The 19,929-nt window shown below is 64.5% G+C and overlaps 1 protein-coding gene across 1 annotated transcript; it reads left to right on the top strand.

Annotated features, from left to right (window-relative positions):
* The first annotated feature begins 2,129 nt into the window (after positions 1 to 2,129).
* On the top strand, positions 2,130 to 18,964 carry ADSS1 (adenylosuccinate synthase 1). Its single transcript, XM_028097899.2, has 13 exons — positions 2,130 to 2,321; positions 9,179 to 9,281; positions 11,463 to 11,525; positions 12,320 to 12,370; positions 12,707 to 12,773; positions 13,611 to 13,718; positions 13,810 to 13,891; positions 14,806 to 14,932; positions 15,520 to 15,674; positions 16,125 to 16,249; positions 17,070 to 17,167; positions 18,363 to 18,512; positions 18,597 to 18,964. Exons 1-13 carry the CDS (start codon positions 2,130 to 2,132, stop codon positions 18,647 to 18,649), a joined length of 1,374 nt encoding a protein of 457 aa, XP_027953700.1. The 3' UTR covers positions 18,650 to 18,964.
* The last annotated feature ends 965 nt before the right edge of the window (positions 18,965 to 19,929 follow it).

The following is a 19,929-nucleotide window of genomic DNA, read 5'->3' as shown; positions in this document are numbered from 1 at the left end:
GGTCTGTCCAGGCCCACCGCGCGTGAGGCGGTCCGTGGGGCGCTGTGACCCAGGGTGGAAGCCCCAGGTGGCCGAGCCCACCCGCTCCCTCGGGCCCGCCCTGCTCCCACAGTGAGCCCCCCAGGCTCGGTGACCTGTACTGCCACTACCCCGGTGACAGGCCCACGGTGCACAGGCCGCCACAGGGACGTGTTCTAATTCAGGCAAGGCCGTGTGACAGGCCGGGCCCAGCTGCCCGGCCAGGACAGGGCTGTTTATAGAAAAGCCCGTCTCCCCCAAAGACCCGCCAGCTATTTATAGACTGGGCTTGGGGGAGTTGGTGCCCCTGCCGGCCAGCATCTGGCCCTGCAGATCCCATGTGAACCCCCATGGTGGCCCCCTGAGCCCCAGTCTCCCCCAGGAAGGGCCCCCGGCCAGCAGCCCCCTTCTGCAGAGGGAAGCACCCCGTCTGATGGGACTCCGGCACATCTCCCTCCCCTCCGCGGCTCCAGTGGGCGTTCCAAGCACTCAGCAGACAACCCTTCCTGCCTTCTCGCTCCCTTCTGCCACCAGCCCGCCTTTTCCTCGTCTACACGGCCAGCCTCTGTGCTCCAGCTCCACTCCGCCTCGCTCCCAGAAACACCCAGGCCCCTGCCGGCCACCCGAGGCCTGCTCGCCCTGGCCGGCCTTCAAAACATTCGGAGCCCAGAGTCTCAGGCCCTCCTGCCCCTGTTCAGTCACTTCCCACGGGCTGGCAGTGGGAGGTGGGGGGAGCCGGGGGTGCTGCTGTCCCCCAGGAAGGCCAAGGACAGGAAGCCTGCCCCTCACACCCCACTTACCCCTGCATCATGGTGTTTGCCCCATGGCAATGCCGGGAGAAAGGAACCGGTGGGGTCCCCATGTGAGAGAAGAGGGTCCGGGACCCAGAGGGGTCAGAGCCAGGGTCCCGGTGGGAGCCCAGGGGAATGGAGGGAGGGAACAGGAAGAGAGGACTAAGCAGGGCGGGCCGGCAGCGCCGTCCTCGGCTGGGACTCTCCATGAGTGACCTCTGTGTGACCACTCCTCCTCCTCCATGGGAACTTCTGTCCCCCCCGTGGGAGCCGAAGGAGCCCAGCGTCTCTCGGAGCCCTGGCCACAGGCTCATTGCTGGGCTCCAGGTCCCTCTGTACTGAGACACTCCCCCCACCAGAGAGGGAGCAGGGGCTCCTGGCCCTGGGGGGAGGGGCCCATAGCGCACGCCTGCCCCCAGGGGTCCATCCCCGGCCCCTCCTCCCCGTGGGGCTAGCCATGTCCAAACCCGAGTCCACGTGGGACGTCGGGGGACCCGGGTGGGCTAGACGGGAGCCCAGCAGACTGTAGCAAATCCTCTCTGGAAGCCCTGTCCCTCCAGAGGCAGGCCAGGAAAGGGGTCTGCTGTGGGGCCTCTTGGAGACCCTGGCCCGTGGGGCTCGTGAGCATCCCCGGCTGCTTCTCTGCTGGCCAGGCAGCCGGTGGTCGGGGGTCCTGTGCCCCTGGACTCCAGGATCCTGCAGACCAAAGGCTGTGCCACCTGGTGGAACCTGCAAGCTGCTCCAGGCAGGCACGTTGGTCCCGCCATTGCCTGTCCTGTGCTGGACACTGAGCCCCTGAGAGTATGGGTGGGGGCGCTGGGGGAGGGGGCACACCGTCCTCTCTCTCCTTGGCCACCAGAGCGTGCACATGGGCCCTGGACCGAGGTTCGCCTCAGGGCAGGTGCCCACCCCAAACCCCCAAGGATGCAGACCCTCCAGGTGCAGTGTGAAGACATGGCCCCCTCTCCCACCCTGAAGAGGGCCCCCCCAAGTTTCTAAAACCCTGAGGTGCTGGACCTGGAGCAGGGCAGTACAGGTGCCCCCATTAGCATTCCCGCGGGAAAAACCTGGCTGGCGGGGCTCACCGGCTGTCCCTGTGCCCCCACCCCCAGAGGTAGGTGCCCGTGGCCCAGCTTGGCTCCCCGGTGGGGGCTGGGCTGGCAGGGGCGGACCCAGCGGCCGGAGGTCACCCAGAGGCGCCACTGCACCCGCCGGGCCCGCCCCCGGCCCGCCCCCTGCCCCGGGCCGGCTTCTTTTAGTGGCGCGGCGGCGGCAGGGCTGTCCCGTGGCCCAGCACAGCAGAGGAGTGACCAGACCAACATGTCGGGGACCCGTGCCTCCAACGACCAGCCCCCCGGCCCGGGCGGCATCAAGCGGGGGCGGCTGCAGCAGGAGGCGGCGGCCACGGGCTCCCGAGTGACCGTGGTGCTGGGCGCACAGTGGGGGGACGAGGGCAAAGGCAAGGTGGTGGACCTGCTGGCCACGGACGCCGACATCATCAGCCGCTGCCAGGTGCCGGGGGGGGGGCCACCCACCCAGCAAGCCCCCTCCTCCCCTTGCACCCAGGGGCCCTGACCTCCCTGTTCTCCCGCACCCTGACCTGGACACACCTCTTGGATAGCTCCCCTTCCTGGACTCCCTCCCCGCTTCGGCCGCGACCCCTCTGCATGCGCACTCTCCCCTCCCCCGCTCCCTCCCCGGGGACCGCCTTCCCCACCCAGCCCCACCCCTCCAGGCAGGGGGCCAGGGAGGAGCTATAAATACCTTAGCTGAGTTGGGGACACCCGATCTTCAGGCGGGTGGGGTGGGTGCACCATGGGTGTGACACTGGGCCCTCCGGTGTGGGGGTGGGGTGGGCTGGGGCCCCCAACTCCTGGTTGTCAGGGTCTGGCACGGGGCTGGCCATGGGTGGCCCTGGGTGGCCAGCCAAGAGGACGCAGAGGCAAGGGCAGGACAGTGGGCCAGGACCCGAAGGAAGACGGGACCGGGACCAGGAGGGTCCCCACCCAGACTGGGGTGGGGGGAGAGGGAGGGGCCGCGGCTGGCTGGCCAGGGTGACCCAGCGGCTGGCGTGCCACCGGTGAGGCCAGACACAGGCTGTGTCCCCAAGGGCCCAGGGTGGCCACTGCCAGGTGTGGGCTGCCCTCAGTGCTGCTCCCGCGGAGCCGCGCCCCTGCGCCAGGGCTGAGAGCCAGGCCTGCTGCTGGGCCGACTTAGAGCTCCGGGCACAGAGGGGACAGCTTTAGGGTGCTTGTTTCGGCTGTGCTGGGGTTTGGAGCCCTGCCCGGGAACGCTGCCCCGGATGGGGAAGAGGCACCCCTGAGCTCCTCGTCTGGTCTGTGGCCTCATTTCCTAGCTCCGGGCCCAGAGGGCTAGGGCCAGGGGGACACCCCCAGGGAAGGAAATGGGCCCAACGGTTGGCTCAGGGAACACCCCAGCCGCTATCTGGGCCACGCCTGTCCTATGCAGACGGTGGATTCCTGGAAGGAGCTTCCTGGCATTTTGAGAGACCTCCACCCCCTCTGCCCTGAGCCAGGCGAGCAAGCCCACTCCTGGCCCTGGACAGCCTCCAGTGCCAGAGGCGGTCTCTGGGCACCCTGCTGCATGGGCTGGGGACCTTTGTCCCCCCGCAGCCGGGCACACGGTGCCAGCGCCCTCCATGTAACCTACTGGCTCCAGCGAGCCTCACAGGTCTGTCTGTGGCCTCTCTCCATTCTGAAGAGCCTGGGGGCGCTTCGCAGGCACTCCTGGCCACAGAATGGTTCTGGAGTGGGGCCTCCGTGCTCTGCCACCTGGGTCAGCAGGACACACCAGCCAAGCACAGAGCAGGCTGGAGCCCCGTCACCTGACCTGGGGGCCCACTGGGCCCCTTCGCCCCTAGGTGACTCCTCAGACTGAGATCAGACGCGTCTCCACCTGCAGGAGCCCTGGCTGACCTCACAGTGGGGCTAATCATGGGCCGTCCTGGGAGCCTAAGGCGCCTTTTCCCCTCCAGCCTCCCGAGAGTGGTCCAGCAGGGAAACTGAGGCCCAGAAAAGTTGAGGAATGAGAAGAAGCAGCATATGTGGGCCCTCACGTGTGCCACACATCCATCGAGCCAGCACGGGGTGTGAGGGTGCATAGTGAGGGCCCCACGCTGGCCCTAGGGAAGGCTTCCCCTTACCTAGAGTGTGTATGCATGAAGCTCAAAGTCACGGCCGCAGGTGCACAGAACCAAACCCAGCCCTGACCCCAGGAGCCGGGCAGCACATAGGAGCAAGGGGCCCCAGGAAGCGGGCAGCGGGGCACGTGCAGTGGGCAGGAGTCCCGTCTGGGTGGCTGCCTGGAAGGGCTGAAGCCGGCCAGCCCCAGTGACCAGAAGGGTCACCTGGCCTGTCACTGGGCCTGGGGCCGTCCTGAGTGGCAGCTGCATCTCCACTCTGCCTCTGCTGACCCCCACCACCCCTCCTCCCATTCGGCACCCCTCTGAAGCCCTTTGTGGCCCTCAGCGGTCTGGGGCCAGGCCCACCTGCACCCCCACAGCTGTCCTGGTTTCTTTCCCATCAATCATGTGGGGCCTGTGGTCAGCATCCCAGGACCCCCCCACCGCCTTCCCGACGGTCCAGGGTCTCGGGCTTGGGTCCCTCCTGCTGTTTTCTGTGCTGCTTGGGGGGAGGGGCAGCCTCCCCTTCCCACTGAACCGACCCCGCACGGCCCACCTCCCCTGCTGTTCCCATGGCACCCCCAGCCGCCCTTTGTCTACTCCCAGCGCTCTGGGTTTGTGGGGGCTGCTCTGGGGCACCTGGGGTTGAGGCATGGCTGGGAAGGCCTCCCTTTGCTCGTTGCGGTGCAGGCCTCCGGGGGCGCTGGCAACCCTGTTCTCTGCACTGACTTTGCACAGGCATTCGGTCGTGAGGTCTGCCCACCCCATCTTTGGAGTCCACACCTCCACTGGACTCTGTCTGTCTGCATCCGCCAGCACCCTTCCCTAATCGGCTCCAGGCCCATGTAGCCTGCTGCTCACGCCCACCCTTCCTCTGTTTCCGGAGTTACTTTGGTCAGAAGGCTCTGGGGCTGCCCAGGACCGCCAGGGTTGGGATTTAGAATTCCCTCCTCTGCAACTGCAGTGTGAATGGTACTGCGGCTCCATGTGTGACCGTGCTCAGTACGAGGGTGCTGTGTTTCTCTCGGTTTCTACCACGGTCTCCATGCAATCACCCCATCTGGGGGGGGGGGCGTGTCCAGCCGGGGCCATGTCCTCTGATGGCAGTGGTCACCCAGCAGTGGCTCGAGAGGAGGGGACCTCCCCAGCTTCCACAGCCCTTTGTGGTCGTGGGAGCATCTGCCCTGGGCAGCTGGCCCTGCATACCCTCCTGGAGCCCCTGAGCTCTCCCTCCTGCCCCAGTGCCCTCTGAGCAGCGGGCAGCTCTGGTTGGGGTTGAATGAGTGAATGCAGCAGACAGCAGACGAGGTAAAGCACCACGTAGGTGGGTGGACTGCAGGTCTCCCCACCGACAGGCGGGGGGTGGGTCACCAGTGTCTCACCCTGAGAGCAGGCCCCTTGCTGTGTGTTGCCCAGGACCCAGACTCAGCCGGACCCCACGGCCCACCCAGGGCTGGCCAGGAACCGCTCCACCACCTGAGAAGATGCCCCCCTCCCCCGCTCACCTCCCTGCTCCTTTTGTCTGCATGCCCGGCACTCAGACCAGGGCTGGGGATGGACGCGGGCAGATGAGCTGGGCCCGAGCAGGTCCCTCTCCCAGTGAGCCGGACGGGGGAGGTCAGCAGGCTCTGCGGCTGCAGGGGTCGGGGGTGAGGCTGTCAGAGAAACAAGATCAGGAATGTTGGGGAGAGTCTGGAGCTCACAGGCCTGGGGCCCCTCAAAGCTGATGGGGGGTGCTGCATCACAGGGTAGACAGCCAGCTGGTGCACCCCTGGGGACCGGGGCCAAGGGGGCACTGTGGCCGAAGGAGCCATCCAGAACAGCATGGAGACCCATGTCCTCGGGGTTCCAGAGAGAATGGGAGGGGTGGGGGCCCTGGCAGGTCAGAGGTCGACGGAGGACCAGGGCAGGGTGTGAGGACCAGGAGGGCGGAGCGGGACAGACGCTGGCCAGCGAGCACCCACGCGCGGGAGACAAGGCACGCAGGGCGTGCTCCACCAGGGGGCCTCGCGGAGCCACGTGCCTGTGGGGAGGGCCTGGCGGGGGATGGCCGCAGCTCTGGGGAGTGGGGGTGGGCGCCCCAGGGGCATCCCTGAGCCCCTTGCGCTGCCCCAGTGCACACTCAGGGCCCACTGCGCCCCACCCCGGGGGATCCAAGGAAGTGGAAGCCCCTGACCGGAGAATGGAGACCCTCTGAGCTGGCTGAGCCCACCCATCATCGTCCCGAGGCCTGCGCTGGTGGGTGCCCGGCCACACTTGGGGACCGAAGGCCTGGCCTTCACAGGGCCCAGCTGCCTGCCCTGGGCTGCTGCCGGAGCAGGTCCCTCAGCCTGGGAACGGCCCCCAGGAGATGCGCTGCGGGAGATTCAGGGGCTTCACAGAGAGCGGCACGGGGTAGCAGGAAGATGGCTCTCGCAGGCTCTCTGCCCCCCAGGTTTTGGGCCCCAGTGGGGACATCAGAGCTGGCTCTCGGGGCCGCACAGGCCTCGAGGTGCCAAGGAGGGTGGCTGAAGCCGCGCTCTCTAGGTGCCGGGTAGGGACCGGGGAGGGGGTCTGCACTGTGGCCCATGGCCACAGCTCATATTCCGGCAACAGGCCCTGTGTGTATCTCCCTGCTGGGCCTGGGCCCCGCTAGACTCCTGCAGGGACAGGAAGGATCAGAGCTGGCCAGGCTCCTGAGTGGGCCAGCCTTGGCCGTGGTCCCCTTCCTCTGTTCAGGAGTGAGAGAACCCCCTTTCTTAGATTCCCTACCTCCGGGGAGGCAGCTGGCTGGGGTGTCCATGAGGTTCGCGCAGGGGTGGTGGGAGTGGCTTCAGTGTCCGTGGTGGGTCCAGGGCTGGGCCTAACCCAAGGCTCCACTGCAGAGGGAGGACCTGGAGGCAGGCAGAGCCCCCGAGGGGCCACACCAAGCCCTGCCTCTGTGCCCAGCTCCCGCCTGACTTGGCCTGTCCTCAGGGGCACAAAGGTAGGAGGAGGCCAGCTCCAGAGAGCTGTGGGGCAGACAGCGAACCTGAGGTCTGGGAAATGCCCCAGGCCACCCTGAGGTCCAGGACAGTCCTCGCTCACTCTCCCAGGGCACAGAGCATAGAACCTCCAGAACCTGCCCTCCTAGGACAGGGGCAGGCTCGTGCCCCTGCGAGTGGACTGTGGTCTGAGGCCTGGGCCCTGCAGCTGGCCGGGGTCACCCGATGCCCACTGGCCCACGATGGCCTGTGCCTGTTCCTAGGTGCCCGTGTTTACCCCAAACAGAGGTGGGGGTGTGCTCAACAGTGCTTCTGGTCTGTGTGTGTGTCCTCGGGCCAGCGGACCTTGCCAATGGGCGCTGGGAGAGCAGGGCCGGGGGTGGGGGTCTGCCTCTGAGGCTGAGCCCACTGCTTCGCCCCCACCCTGTCCCCCCACCCCATCAGCGTCTGCTGTCTTTCCCTTCCCTCCAGCAGCCCCTCTGAGGTCCCTTCCCAAGCCTCCTCTCTGTGGCAGCCCAGCCAGCTCACCTCCCACTACCGTCTCTGTCCTGAGCCCCCGAGGCCTGGTGCTGCCTGTCCGCCCTTGCTCGTGGGGCGGCCCCCTAGGCTCCCAGGCCCCCAGCGCCCCCTTTGTCCTTCCCGTCTGCTCCCCACAGGGCAACCCATCCGTTTCCACCATCATTCCCTCAGAGGCTGCGGTCAGTTCCCACAGCCAACGACCTGGGAGTCCCAGGGCAGCTCAGCCCCCACTGGCCACGGGGAAGCCCAGGGACATGGCACGGTCGTGCAGCAGGGCCGTGGGGTGCACACCTGGACTGCGGTGGCCCCAGGAGTCTGTCAGAGACATCCTCCACGCCATGTCGGGGGTGGCAGGAGCGGCCCCACACGGACCTTCCACGTGCATTCCAGACACGCAGCGCTCGGCTGTCTGGGGCCCTCCGTGGACCTGGCTTCTGGCAGGGACATCCTGGGCAGCTGGTAGAGCTCGTAGGGCTGAGCCCGGGGTGAAGGGGTGTTGTGGAAGTCAGGGAGATGCGTCAGGGGGGAGCCCCACTACTTAATTTACCGACGCATGATGTGAGGTCCAGGAGGGAAAGCCCCTGGCCTGGCGTCTCTGGTGTCCGCCCCTCACTGTCCCCAGGCGCCCTGCCACCCCCTGCCTGGGCTGTTTGGGTGGAGGAGCCAGGAGACATAAATCTCATCCAGATGCTCTGTGAGGAACAGGTGCTCCCGGTGGGGAGGAGGCTGCTGTCATTCAGCCCTGCCCGGGGTGGGCAACACTGAGGCCGCTAAGAGCCAGCTGCCCAGCGCCCCCCTCTTCGAGGCAGGAGGACAGTGGGGTGGGGCAGGGAGTGGGCCTTGGCCATGGACAGGCCCTGTGGATAAGCCAGTGTTTCTGCGGGAGCTTAGGGCAGGAAGGTGGGGCTGGGCTGGTCAGAGGTCCGGTGCCGCACACCCTGGGGGCCCACAGTGCCCTCTGCTGGTGGGAACAGCAGAATGGGCATCCCTCCTGGGGCTGGATCTCCTTGGGCTCCCCCCAGCCCCACTCAGCCAGCCCCAGCCCACCCTCAGCAGCAGCTCCAAAAAGAAAGGACCCTGTCACCCGGGTATCCCCCAGGACAGGGCTAGACTCAGAACTGTGTTTTCCTTTTTATTCTTAGGGGAGGCACAGGCCCAAAGGGAGCGGTCCCTGCTCAGGGGGCGAGGGGCGCTGGTCCCACTGGCCAGTGACTACACCTGTCCCTGCCCCCGCCCCAGATGACAGTGCTGCCTAGCCCCCCTCTGCCACCACGGAGCTTGGGGTGTGGGGGCCTGGGTCTGTGCTTCTAGGGGAAGTTGGCCCCCTCATTCCTGCATCAGAGGACGGACCTCCAGAGGGGCTCGTAGGCAGGGCCTCTGCCAAGCCAGCCTCCGTGGGGCGTTGGCCTGTGCCACGAGAGATGGTCCAGGGCCGGGTGCAGCGGTGGGGAGGGTGGGACCAGCCAGGCCCAGGCCCCCTCCGAGCCAGTCCGCTGGTCCGGTCCCTGCACCTCATCCATGGCCTGGGTCACTAACCCGGAGCACCCCAGACACGCCTCAGAGCCAACCACGGCACCAGAGGCCCCAAGTGCAGGCGTGGACAGCGTCTCGTGCACCCTGGGGGACAGAACCACTGCCCTAAGCCACCTGTGTTTGGAGCTGGTCCAGAGTGAGGCTGGACAGGCCCTCCCAGGGCAGGTCCAAGCCCTGAGGCTCCTGCATACTCAGCGGGCTTCTGTTCCTAGGGGGGCAACAACGCCGGTCACACGGTGGTGGTGGATGGCAGGGAGTATGACTTCCACCTGTTGCCCAGCGGCATCATCAACACCAAGGCCGTGTCCTTCATCGGTGAGTGCCAGCAGCCGGGGGGTCCCGCGTGTGTCAGCAGGATGGGCCTGGGGTGTCATCCAGCCTGGGCCCCCCCTGCATGTGGGCTTGGACACGGCAGGAGAGCCGGGCTGGCCCACGGGCCTGGTCTGGAGCCTGTCCCGGGAGCCGCCCAGCCTGGGCCAGAGGGAGAGAGGGTGGGAAGCCCCGCGGAGCGGCGTGTGCAAGCCTGTTTGCACGTGAGGGAGTGAACGTGTGTGGGTGTGAGTATGTGCGCAAGTGTGCTGTGTGGATGGGTACGTGCAGGTGTGCAGGCGAGTGTGCGTGGGCCAGACTCCCGCTGCAGGGGTGGAAGCCCAGCCTGCCGGCTCCCCTGGCCTCCCCATTCCCACAGCACTCCCTGCCCTTCCAGGGACCTCCGGCCTCTAGGACTGTGGGGTCTCTTGCTCTCTCTGTCTCTCTCTCTCTCTGTGTCTGCCTCTCTCTCTCTCTCTCCCCCTCCCTCCCTCCTGGCCTCCAGGCCTGACCTCCTGTCCTGCCCCCGGCTCAGCCTGAGCCTCCCTTCCCCAGAGCCGCCCCGCCCGGCCCCAGCCAGGCCGCCTGACGCCCTCCCGCAGTGCCCAGGACTATTCATCAGGCTCCTTGCACGACTTAGCGAGACCACCCTCGTGACTTATCTGCCCCCGCCCCTCCCTGGTTGTGAAGCGTGGGCCGAGGCTGCGGGTGTGCCCAGTGAGGGCACAGGGCCGGGCAAAGGGAAGGAAGTGTCAGCTGAGGGGCCGGGTGCGGTCGGACTGTGCAGGAGGACAGACCGGGGCCACTGCAGTGGGCAAGGTTAGCACGGTGACCTCCCACGGTTCACCCGGTGTGGGGGCCCGGGGTGGGGCTCTGCTGCAGCCTTCTCCAGGCCCAGCCTCGTCCGCTGGGCCCTGGGCCCCACTTGGCGGGAAACAAGGCCAAGGAGGCCCGCTTGATGAGAGGTCTCCACCCAGCGTCTGAGGAGCTGGGGTGGGTCAGGGCCAGCAGCTGGAGCCCAGGCTGGGTGGTCCCCGGGGAGCATCGCGGGGTCAGCTCGGTCAGCCCAGCCAGCAGCGTGCTCAGCCGGGGACGAACGTGCCAGAACTCACACGGCTGCCCCTCAGCTTGCGACATTCCCGGGGCCCCTGCCACGTGGTCATTTCAGGACGCCCTGGCATTTAGGTGACCTTTTGTACTCAGCGTGGCTTGCACAGTCTGAGCCACTCCCATCTGGACCCATGTCCTGTCTCCCTTGGCCGAGCCTGTGCCACCGGCAGCCCTGGGGGGGACCGGGGCCAGGGAAGTCTCCTCCTGGGAAGACAGCAGGTGGCCTGGCCCAGCCGCCTTCAGTCTAAGAGAAAAGCGCTAGCATTTTGCTTCAGCCTGGACCCCACACTAACATGCTGTGTGACCTGGGGCGAGTTACCTTCCTTCTCTGGGCCTCAGTCTCGGCCCCCGTGAAACATCATGGATCGCACTTCAGCGTTATATGGATAGGGAAGGCACAGCTCCCCAGAGGCCCTGCTCGGGGCCCGGGAAGGGTCGGGGCTGCGTGTCTCCTGCTTTCCCATTTTCACGCCATTCACGTAGACTGTACCAGCTTCACTGAGGTATAATTTATGTGCCATGACGTTCAACACAGCTCAGCCCTAGAGCACTGTCGTCACTCCAAGAAGTCCCCTCTGCCGTTCGCCGGCAACCCTGCCACCTCCACAAGCTCTCCTCTGCTCTCGGGCTCTGCACGTGCTTCCCGTTGCTTTGGTTTGGTTTGGGCCATTTCTTCCACTGTCATGAATATACACAACAAAAATTTTCCATCTTTGCCATTTCTAGGCATACAGCCCAGTGGCGTGAAGCACATTCACACTGTTGCACACCCACCCCCACTGTCCGTCTCCAGAACTTTCCATCTCCCCAACCTGACACTCTGTCCCCATTGAACACCATCCCCGGCCCCCTCCCGAGCCCCTGGCGCCCCCCTCTACTTCCTGTCCCTGTGAATCTGACTCCTCCAGGGACCTCCTATGAGTGGACTCACACAGGGTGTTTGTCCTTTGGTGACCTGCCTGTGTCACTCGGCATAGTGTCCTCAAGGTCCGCCCATGTTGTAACAGGTGTCAGAATTCCCTTCAACGTAAGTCACCGTGTCCACTGCACGACTCAGTCCCCTGTGATGTGTTGCAGGCAATGGGGTGGTCGTCCACTTACCCGGCTTGTTCGAAGAAGCAGAAAAGAATGAGAAGAAAGGTAGGTCCGAGTTCCGGCACGTGCACCCTGGTCCCGGGCAAGCTCCTAGCAGCGTGGTGGCCAGGGCCTCCCGCGTGGGTTCTTGGGAGGGGTCAGTTTCCCCAGCCCAGCAGTCCCCCACCCGCCTCCTGCTGGCTCTGCTGTGAGAAAGCTGGGTCTGCACTCGGGATGCGGAGAGCAGGGCAGCCCAAGGCCCCAAAGTCTGGCTGTGGGCCTCAGTTTTATGGGGAGCTTTCATGACACTGGGGACAGGTGGCCTCTGGAGGGTCCCACTCAGGATGTCTGGAAGGGGCCCTGGGACCTAGAATTTGATGAAGCTCCCCAGGACACCTGGGTGTCCAGCCGAGACTGGGGACCACTGGGCCAACCACACCTACAGGGAAGGATGTGGTTCCTGGGGGCTCCTGGGGGCTCCTGGGAGCAGGCAGCAACAGAGGCCACTGGCCAGAGTGTCTGGGCCAGCTGCCCCCCTGGAAAGGTTGTCTGGAGGTGGCAGCCCCAAGACCCTGATGGGGTCCAAGAAGGAAGCGGGCCTCAGCCTCAGGGCTCGAGTTCAGGGCAGGAGTGAGAAGAGCCAACAGGAAACTGACCCTGGGCATGAAGCGCCAGGACAGAGGCCCTGCAGGGAGAGGTGGGGGGTGAGATTCCGGGGCCCTCAGCAGGGAGAGAGGCCATGAGGGGAGGGCACACCCCACGTGACCTTTGTGGACTCTTGCCCTGGGTGGGGGCTGGGCCAGCTGCCCAGCCTCGGCCACCTTGCCCGTGACGGCTGACGGCCTGCCCTGTGACCGCAGGTCTGAAGGACTGGGAGAAGAGGCTCGTCATCTCCGACCGAGCCCACCTCGGTAAGCACACCCCGGCTGGGGGCGGGGCCGGGGCCACCCACCCGCCATGGGAACCACCCCCCGCCAGTGGCCCTCCTCCCTGGCATGCTGAGCCCACATAGCTCCAGGAACTTCCAAGTGGGCAGCGGGTCGGAATCACAGTCCCCAATTGCAGATGGGAAAACGGAGGCCCGAAGGGACTCCCGGGCACGTGTGAGTCTGTGCTGGGCAGAGGCAGAGTCCAGGGTGTCCCCTTTCAAACTGGACCACCCGTCCCGGGCAGCCCGGGTGTGCACAGGGGAGCCCCATAACCCTCTGTCTGTCTCTCGCTTGGGGACCACTCACCTGGCCGCGCAGTGTTTGATTTTCACCAGGCGGTCGACGGGCTGCAGGAAGTGCAACGGCAGGCCCAGGAGGGCAAGAAGTGAGTGTATCCAGGGGCTTCTCTTGTCTCGCTGGCCTTCGAGTCTGGGAGCTCTGGGGTGTGCCAAGAGGGGAATGGGGTCCCCTTGAAGCCACCACGACCGTGGGCAGCCCAGCCCAGCCTGACCACATACATGGGCCACCCAAACCCTTGCCCCACTAGCACCCACGGCCATTCCTTTGTCCTCCAAAGATATTTATGAAAATGTGCCGGGCACTGGTCCGCCAAGCCAGGTCAGGGTGAAACTGTGGCCGTCCTGCCCCATCAAGTGACTAGCTCCCTTGCCACCCACATGTGTGCATGCACTCACACGTGTGTGCACACTCAGACTCTGCACACACACTCACACACAGGTATGCCAGGTGGCAATGCTGAGCAGGCCATTCACCGAGCCTGGGGCTAGGGCGGTGGCAGGCGGTGGGCACAGGGTGGGCATGGCTAGCGCGCCCAGCCCCCAAGAGGCAGCAGCCGGCAGACGTGGACAGGAGCATCCTCAGTGCCTGGCCAGAGGGAAGCTGGGGGCCCAGTGCAGACAGGATTTCTCAGAGCCAAGGCATGGAATGACGGGAGGGTTTGAGTGGCCCAGGACCGCCGGCGGGGGCCTCAGCCCCCAGATCCCTGACAGCCAGCCAGCGGAGGGGGCCGGTGGACTCTCACAGCTGTCCCAGACTGCAGGTGCTACTGCTGGGGAGGGCGCCTCCCAGCTCAACCCTTGTTTGTAATAGGGGTGCACGCAGGCGCCTGGGGGTGCTGGCCCGGAGCCCTGAGTGCCCCTCACAGGCCCCAAGCAGGCCGCCGGGCCTGGCGCCCCAGGCTCACGGCCGCCCTGTCTTTCAGTATCGGCACCACCAGGAAGGGGATCGGACCCGCCTACTCTTCCAAAGCTGCCCGCATGGGCCTCCGCGTCTGCGACCTCCTGTCGGACTTTGATGAATTTTCCGCCAGGTACCTGAGCCGCCCGAGGGGGGACTGGCTAGTGCTGAGGGCGCGGACACCCAGGCAGGGCGAGGGGTCGCAGTCACTGTCGCCCCCGCAGATTCAAGAACCTGGCCCGCCAGCACCAGTCCATGTTCCCCAGCCTGGAGGTGGACGTCGAAGGGCAACTCAAGAAGCTCAAGGTAGAGCAGGGGCGCTGGCAGACTGGGGACGGGAACGGGGGGGGGGGGGGGGGGAGGGGCAGTCGTGGAGGGGGTGGGACGGGGGCAGGCGGGGCATGGCGCGGGAGGGTGCGACCGGGTGCGGTGGGGTGGGGGGCGGGGCATGGCATGGTGGGGGGCGGGGCGTGGCGGGCAGGCGCCACCGGGGCACCGCAGCCTTGCCAGATGCCCACGCAGCACTCAGGGAGCGCACTGTCCCAGGCACTGCTATGGGGTGGCTGGCCCTCTTGGGGACCACAGGCCTCCTGTGCAAGCCCAGGCCAGGGAGGGCAGGGAGGTGCCCCCCCCCCACCGCCCAGGGCACACCCAGGCCCCTGGCTTTCCCACAGGGGACATTTCCCAGGACAGGCTGGGGAAAGCGGCTGTCCCTGTCCTACTTGGGGTAGCGGGTAAAGGTGGCCTTGCTGACTCATAGAGGGTAGTACCGTGTCAGGGTTGGGATGAGGAGACCACAGAGCCCTTCCGGAAGTTTCCAAGGCTGGGCTCCTGGCTCCTCCCAGCCCTCTTAAGGGAGCTGTGAATGAGGACAGGGCCAGACCAATGAAGATGTCAGTCACACTGGATTAGGGCCCACCATAGCCACCTCAATTTAATCCCCCTTTGAAGGCCTGTCTCCAAATACAGTCACATTCTGAGATGCTGGGGGTCAGGACTTAAACAGATGAGCCGGGGACTTTGGGTGGGGCACAATTCAGCCCATGGCCGCAGGAGACTAGTGCAAGCCTCACAGACAAGACCGAGACAGGACTGGGGGTCGCTCTGGGTCTCGGGACAGGTTTGCAGGCCAGGCCTCTTTCGGGAAAGGAATGCACTGGAAGTGTCTGGCTGTCAGGAGGGGCCTGGCCCCACCGCAGCCTCCTCTGCCTTCCCCACAGGGCTTTGCTGAGAAGATCCGACCCATGGTCCGAGACGGCGTCTACTTTATGTACGAGGCACTCCATGGCACCCCAAAAAAAATCCTCGTGGAAGGTGCCAATGCAGCCCTCCTTGATATTGACTTTGGTAGGTCCCCAGCCCGGCTGACCCCCATGATCCCCTTTCCTGCCTGCTGGGGACCAGGCTGGTCACTGACCCGATGTGGCAGGGCTGCCTTCCGCGGCCACACTGCCGCCCCGCCCATGACAGTGATCATGCTGCCCCTCATCTTCCTACTTCAGGTGGGAGGGACAAGAGAGAGCTGACCTAGACGGAAAGGGAGAGAGGCCAGAGCTGCGGCCAGGGCTCCCAGCAAGGCTGGGTAGAGCCAGTGCTTCCATCCGTGTGGGCCTTCTGTACGTCCTATCCCGACCCCACGGCCACACCAGTGCCAAGGCCACATGGTACAGGCAGGGGAGGCACCCACCATCCAAGTCAGGAGGAGCCTTCTCCCTCTATTCACCCCCAGACTCCTACACAGGCTACAGCAGCCTGACACACAGTGCCCATGTGGGTCACTCCCCCAGGATGGTCTCTGGGACCACCGGCCCTGGAGACCCCACAGAGGGGACATGCAGGAGGCCGAACCACCCACCGCCCTCTGCCGAGCTGGAGCCCGGGGCCGGGGTGGCCTGCGGGGGTGGCAGTGGGCTCTGACCAGCTTGGTCTTGCAGGGACCTACCCCTTTGTGACATCATCCAACTGTACTGTGGGCGGCGTGTGCACGGGCCTGGGCATCCCCCCGCAGAACATAGGCGAGGTCTACGGCGTGGTGAAGGCCTACACCACACGCGTGGGCATCGGCGCCTTTCCCACCGAGCAGATCAATGTGAGTCCCCAGCCCCAGCGGGACCCCAGCAGGGGCGCCCAGTGGTGGTGTGTGCAGAGACACACAAGGCAAGAGCAGAGACAGGCATCCACAGGTGCACGCAAGGTGGCACGCACCAACAGCCCTGCACCACACAAGCTCCCGTGGACCCGGTTTCCCCGGGAAGCACTGCAGATGGGCAGAGTGCCTCACAGCCCCTCGGAGCACCCCGTGTGGTGTGGCTCAGGGACCTCCTCAGGGTGTCGCTGGCCGCCTTTTCTCAACATGGCCTTGTGCCCTCTGCAGCGAGGGCCCAAGGCTCTGGTCCTGAGCAGGGGTGCGTGAGGCCAGCGTGGGGAGGGGGGTGGAAGGGAGGGGGGCGGAGGCAGCAGAGAGAAAGGCTGAGCCCCGAAGCAGCCAGGCGCAGGCTCCCCCTCCATGCCGCGGCGGGCCTGCTCTGCTGTCACCCAGGAAATCGGAGACCTGCTACAGAGCCGTGGCCACGAGTGGGGGGTGACCACAGGCAGGAAGAGGCGGTGCGGCTGGCTGGACCTGATGATTCTCAGATATGCTCACATGGTCAACGGCTTTACCGCGTAAGCAGCCCTTCCCACACGGTTGTTACGTGGGGGTGCAGGCCATGGATTCTCCCGTCCGGCACGGCGGGGCCATGGCAGTGGACGGCCTTAGAGCCGGACGGCCATCTGCGCCCAAGCACGTGCAGGGGAGGTGGCCGCAGGGGGGCCAGGGGGCGTCCTGGCCCCTGTAGGGGGTTAAAATCGTCCGTCTAGCGAGGGAGAGGAAGCCTAGCCCCGAGGGCCTCCACCGTGGTTCTCAGGGACACGACTCCTTCTTCGCGGGGCCTGGCCTGGCTTGGCTTGGCCAGACCTCACTGTCAAGATCTCCGTTAGGTCTGCTGGGGTGTGGGGCTGGGCAGTGGGAGGGAGACACTGTCCCCACCCTGGGACCAGGTGCCAAAGAGGCTGTGCTCTGAGCGCCAAGGTGCTGAGGCCGCAGCAAAGCAGAGGACAGGGTGGCCTGGCCACCGCGGGTGCAGGAAGCACGGAGAGACCCACCCGCGAGGACCCGCGAGGGAGGCAGGAAAGGGAACGCAGAAGGAACAGGGCCTGTGCCAGGGAGGACTGTGGCTCAACACAGTCCCCGGGTGTCCCTGCATGCGGCGCTGTCGGAGGGCCACTAGACCCAGGGCCGCGGGAACGGGGTCCCCTGGGGACACCCGAGGCGAGGAGACCTCGGCCGGGCTGCAGCCGCGCTCCCGAGCGCGCCCGCGTGCTTCTGGGGCCACCCCATCTGCGTTTCCCGGCGACTGTGAATAGCAGGGGAGAAGCAAGGATGCAGGCCCAGCATATGCTGGCAGCTTCTCCAATGTGGATATGTCTGCTGGTCTGGGGACAGGCTGGCCTTAACGAAGCTGGACATCCTGGATGCCCTGGACGAGGTGAAAGTTGGCGTCTCGTACAAGCTTAACGGGAAGCGGATCCCCTATTTCCCAGGTACGGGGATGCCGTGGCTTCTCCCGTCTGTTGTGTGGGAAGAGGAGAAGGAACGGGTCTGCAGCCTGGGGGACAGGTGGGAGCCAGCCCCCGCTAACCCCAGACCCTGCGGGACCCTTAGGCACTGCCGAGGCCCACCTCCTGGGGGCCCTGGAAGCTCCCTGGGCAGGCATGTACCGCTCTGTGCAAATGTAAAGATGACTGTTTTACCTAAGAAACCACGGTTTTCAGTTATTTAAGACCTAAGGGGTTTCTGCTACTGTGCGTCCCTTCTTTTAGAAAGTACAAAGGCGAATGTTTTCTTGGATCTCACAGTTCCAGTTCTGCCCGCACCGCCCCCAGTGGCTTCTTCCCTGCAGCCCCCACTCTCCTCTGAGCTCATGTGTAGACTCCCTGCTCCCCTTGGCCTGTGTCCCCTGGCCCCACTGACCCCTGACCTTTGAGAAGGCACAGCGGGGGTATGGTGTGACCCCAGGGATCCAGGGCCCAGGGGAGCGTGCAATGAGGACCCCTCAGTAGACAGCTTGTTCCAGCACCTTCCATCAATAAGGGCTGGTTGGCGTCTACTGTGAGCCATGTGCCAGGAGCCATGGAGTCCTGGCTGGAGCAGGGTCCTTGCCCTGGGAACAGGACACAGAGATCCTTCAGGATCCCTTCATACTTCAGGACTCTTAGAATTTCCTAGTTGGGAGAAGGGGGGACACCTGAGTGGCTCCGTCGGTTAAGCATCCAACTCTTGATTTCGGCTTGGGTCATGATCTTGGGATCGTAAGATCAAGCCCCACATTGGGCTCTGTGCTCAGGGCTGAGTCTGCTGGAGATTCTCTCTCTCTTCTGCCCCTCCCCTTGCACACTCACTCTCTAAGTAAATAAATGGATAAATACAATCTTAAAAAAAAAAAAAAAAAGAATTTCCAAGCAGGGTCCATGGAATTCCTCAGCTGAGTCACCTGCAGAGGTTCTAGCAGAGCCCTTAGCAAATCCATGTCTGGAGTGGACATGTCCCCTGGTCTGGCAGGGATACAGCCAATGGCAGAGAATGCTTACCGCCCCCCCCCCCGCTCCCCCGAGAAAACCAACCAGGGCCACGTGCCTTCTGCCTCGCTGAGCCCCGCGGCAAGCAGGTCCCCGAATGGGAGACCCGAGCACCAGCATCTTCGGGACATGGGCCACCCCCCACCCTTTGTCTCCCCAGCGAACCAGGAGATACTGCAGAAGGTTGAGGTCGAATACGAAACGCTGCCTGGGTGGAAGGCGGACACCACAGGCGCCAGGAAGTGGGAGGACCTCCCCCCGCAGGCACAGAACTACGTCCGGTTTGTGGAGAATCACGTCGGAGTGGCAGGTGGGTGCCTGTGCCCCCCCCACCATCCCGCCCTCCGCGCCCCACCCCCCACCCCCAGGGCTGAGCGACCCTTTTCCCTTCCAGTGAAATGGGTTGGGGTCGGCAAATCGAGAGATTCGATGATCCAGCTCTTTTAGACGGAGAGCGCTGAGCCTGCGGAGTGCAGCGGCCCCGTCCCGCATCGGCAGCTGCAGAGTCACCGCCCGAAACACGGAAGTAGGAAAACTAGTTTCTCTACTTTTATATTTCTCTCCAAGCCTTCAGCTCAGCCACCGATTTCTACAGTGATCCAAACATCTGACGGCCAGTGTCGTGTACGTTTGTTGTTTTTTTTTTTAAATCCTGCTACTGAAAATGAGCCAAAGTACTCAAAACAGAGAACTTTTATGGCACATTAATTGTCACATGGTTGTATGGCCGGCTGGAGCCGTTTAGTAATAAACATATGCAGTAGCCACTGAATGGTGGTGATCGGCCCGTGTCTGGTTCTGACTGTCCTTTCGTTTTGACTTTGGCGGTGACAATAGTCTGGGTGATGCACATTTCCGGTATCACAAAGCCTAACTGTTTGCTTGCTTAGACGGCGAACTGGAACGGGCCCAGGTAGGCGAGACCACAGGCATTCAGTGCTTCCCAAAAGAGAATTGTTACAGGAGCGCCCCCTTGAGCTCTAAGCCCCCCTGCACGGGGCAGAGGCAGCCCCCCAGCAGCCCCTCTTCACGTCAGCTGCATGCACCTGCCCTCATCCCTCTGGAGGTCACTGGATTGAATAAGTCACTTCTTAACAGGCCACAGCTGCTCGAGCTTACTGTGGTCTCCACTGGAAGCTGAGGAGCCTCCTTGAACAACTCTTCATAGAGTCTGAGGTAAATTTAGAAAAGTAACCCCCTTTTGGTATCATTTGGGAGAGGGAAGGAATTAGATGGGGAGACTCAGAGTCGGTCAGGGTTAAATCCCGGCCTTGTAACCCTGACGCTGGCATCTGGGCTCACAGAAATGGGTCGAGTGCTCACGGGGCTTGCTTCCCAGGGACCACACGGGGCTCCAGTTTGACTGGCCTACACCAGGGAGACGCTAACCACGTGACAGCATCTTTAGTGAGCAGGCTCCATTCTGAAACTCCTGGGACTTCACGCACGCTAGCATACTGCTCCAAACAGTGCCTGGATGAGTCTTGAGTGATTTGAAAGAAGCGAGGAAAACGGGCTACAACCAGCTTTCCTGGACCTTCCAGTCAGTGAGGAGTGCAGCTACTTGAAGGCAGGAGTGAGAAGCACCAGCAGAAACTGTTGAGTTTTCCAAGAATTATTTCCGTCCATGATGCGGCGAAGCAGGGGTCGGTTCTTCGGGAAAGAGGGGCTGCCCCCTCAACTACACTGGACCCCACACACAGTTCTCTGTATGAGACGACCGTCCG

The sequence above is a fragment of the Eumetopias jubatus genome, unplaced genomic scaffold (assembly GCF_037043125.1).
Source record: "Eumetopias jubatus isolate StellerSeaLion01/CBP00866 unplaced genomic scaffold, mEumJub1_p1.0 scaffold_7, whole genome shotgun sequence".
Lineage (NCBI taxonomy): Eukaryota > Metazoa > Chordata > Mammalia > Carnivora > Otariidae > Eumetopias > Eumetopias jubatus.
The sequence above is the reverse complement of the archived record's forward strand: the minus strand, read 5'-3'. Positions and strand labels throughout refer to the sequence as shown.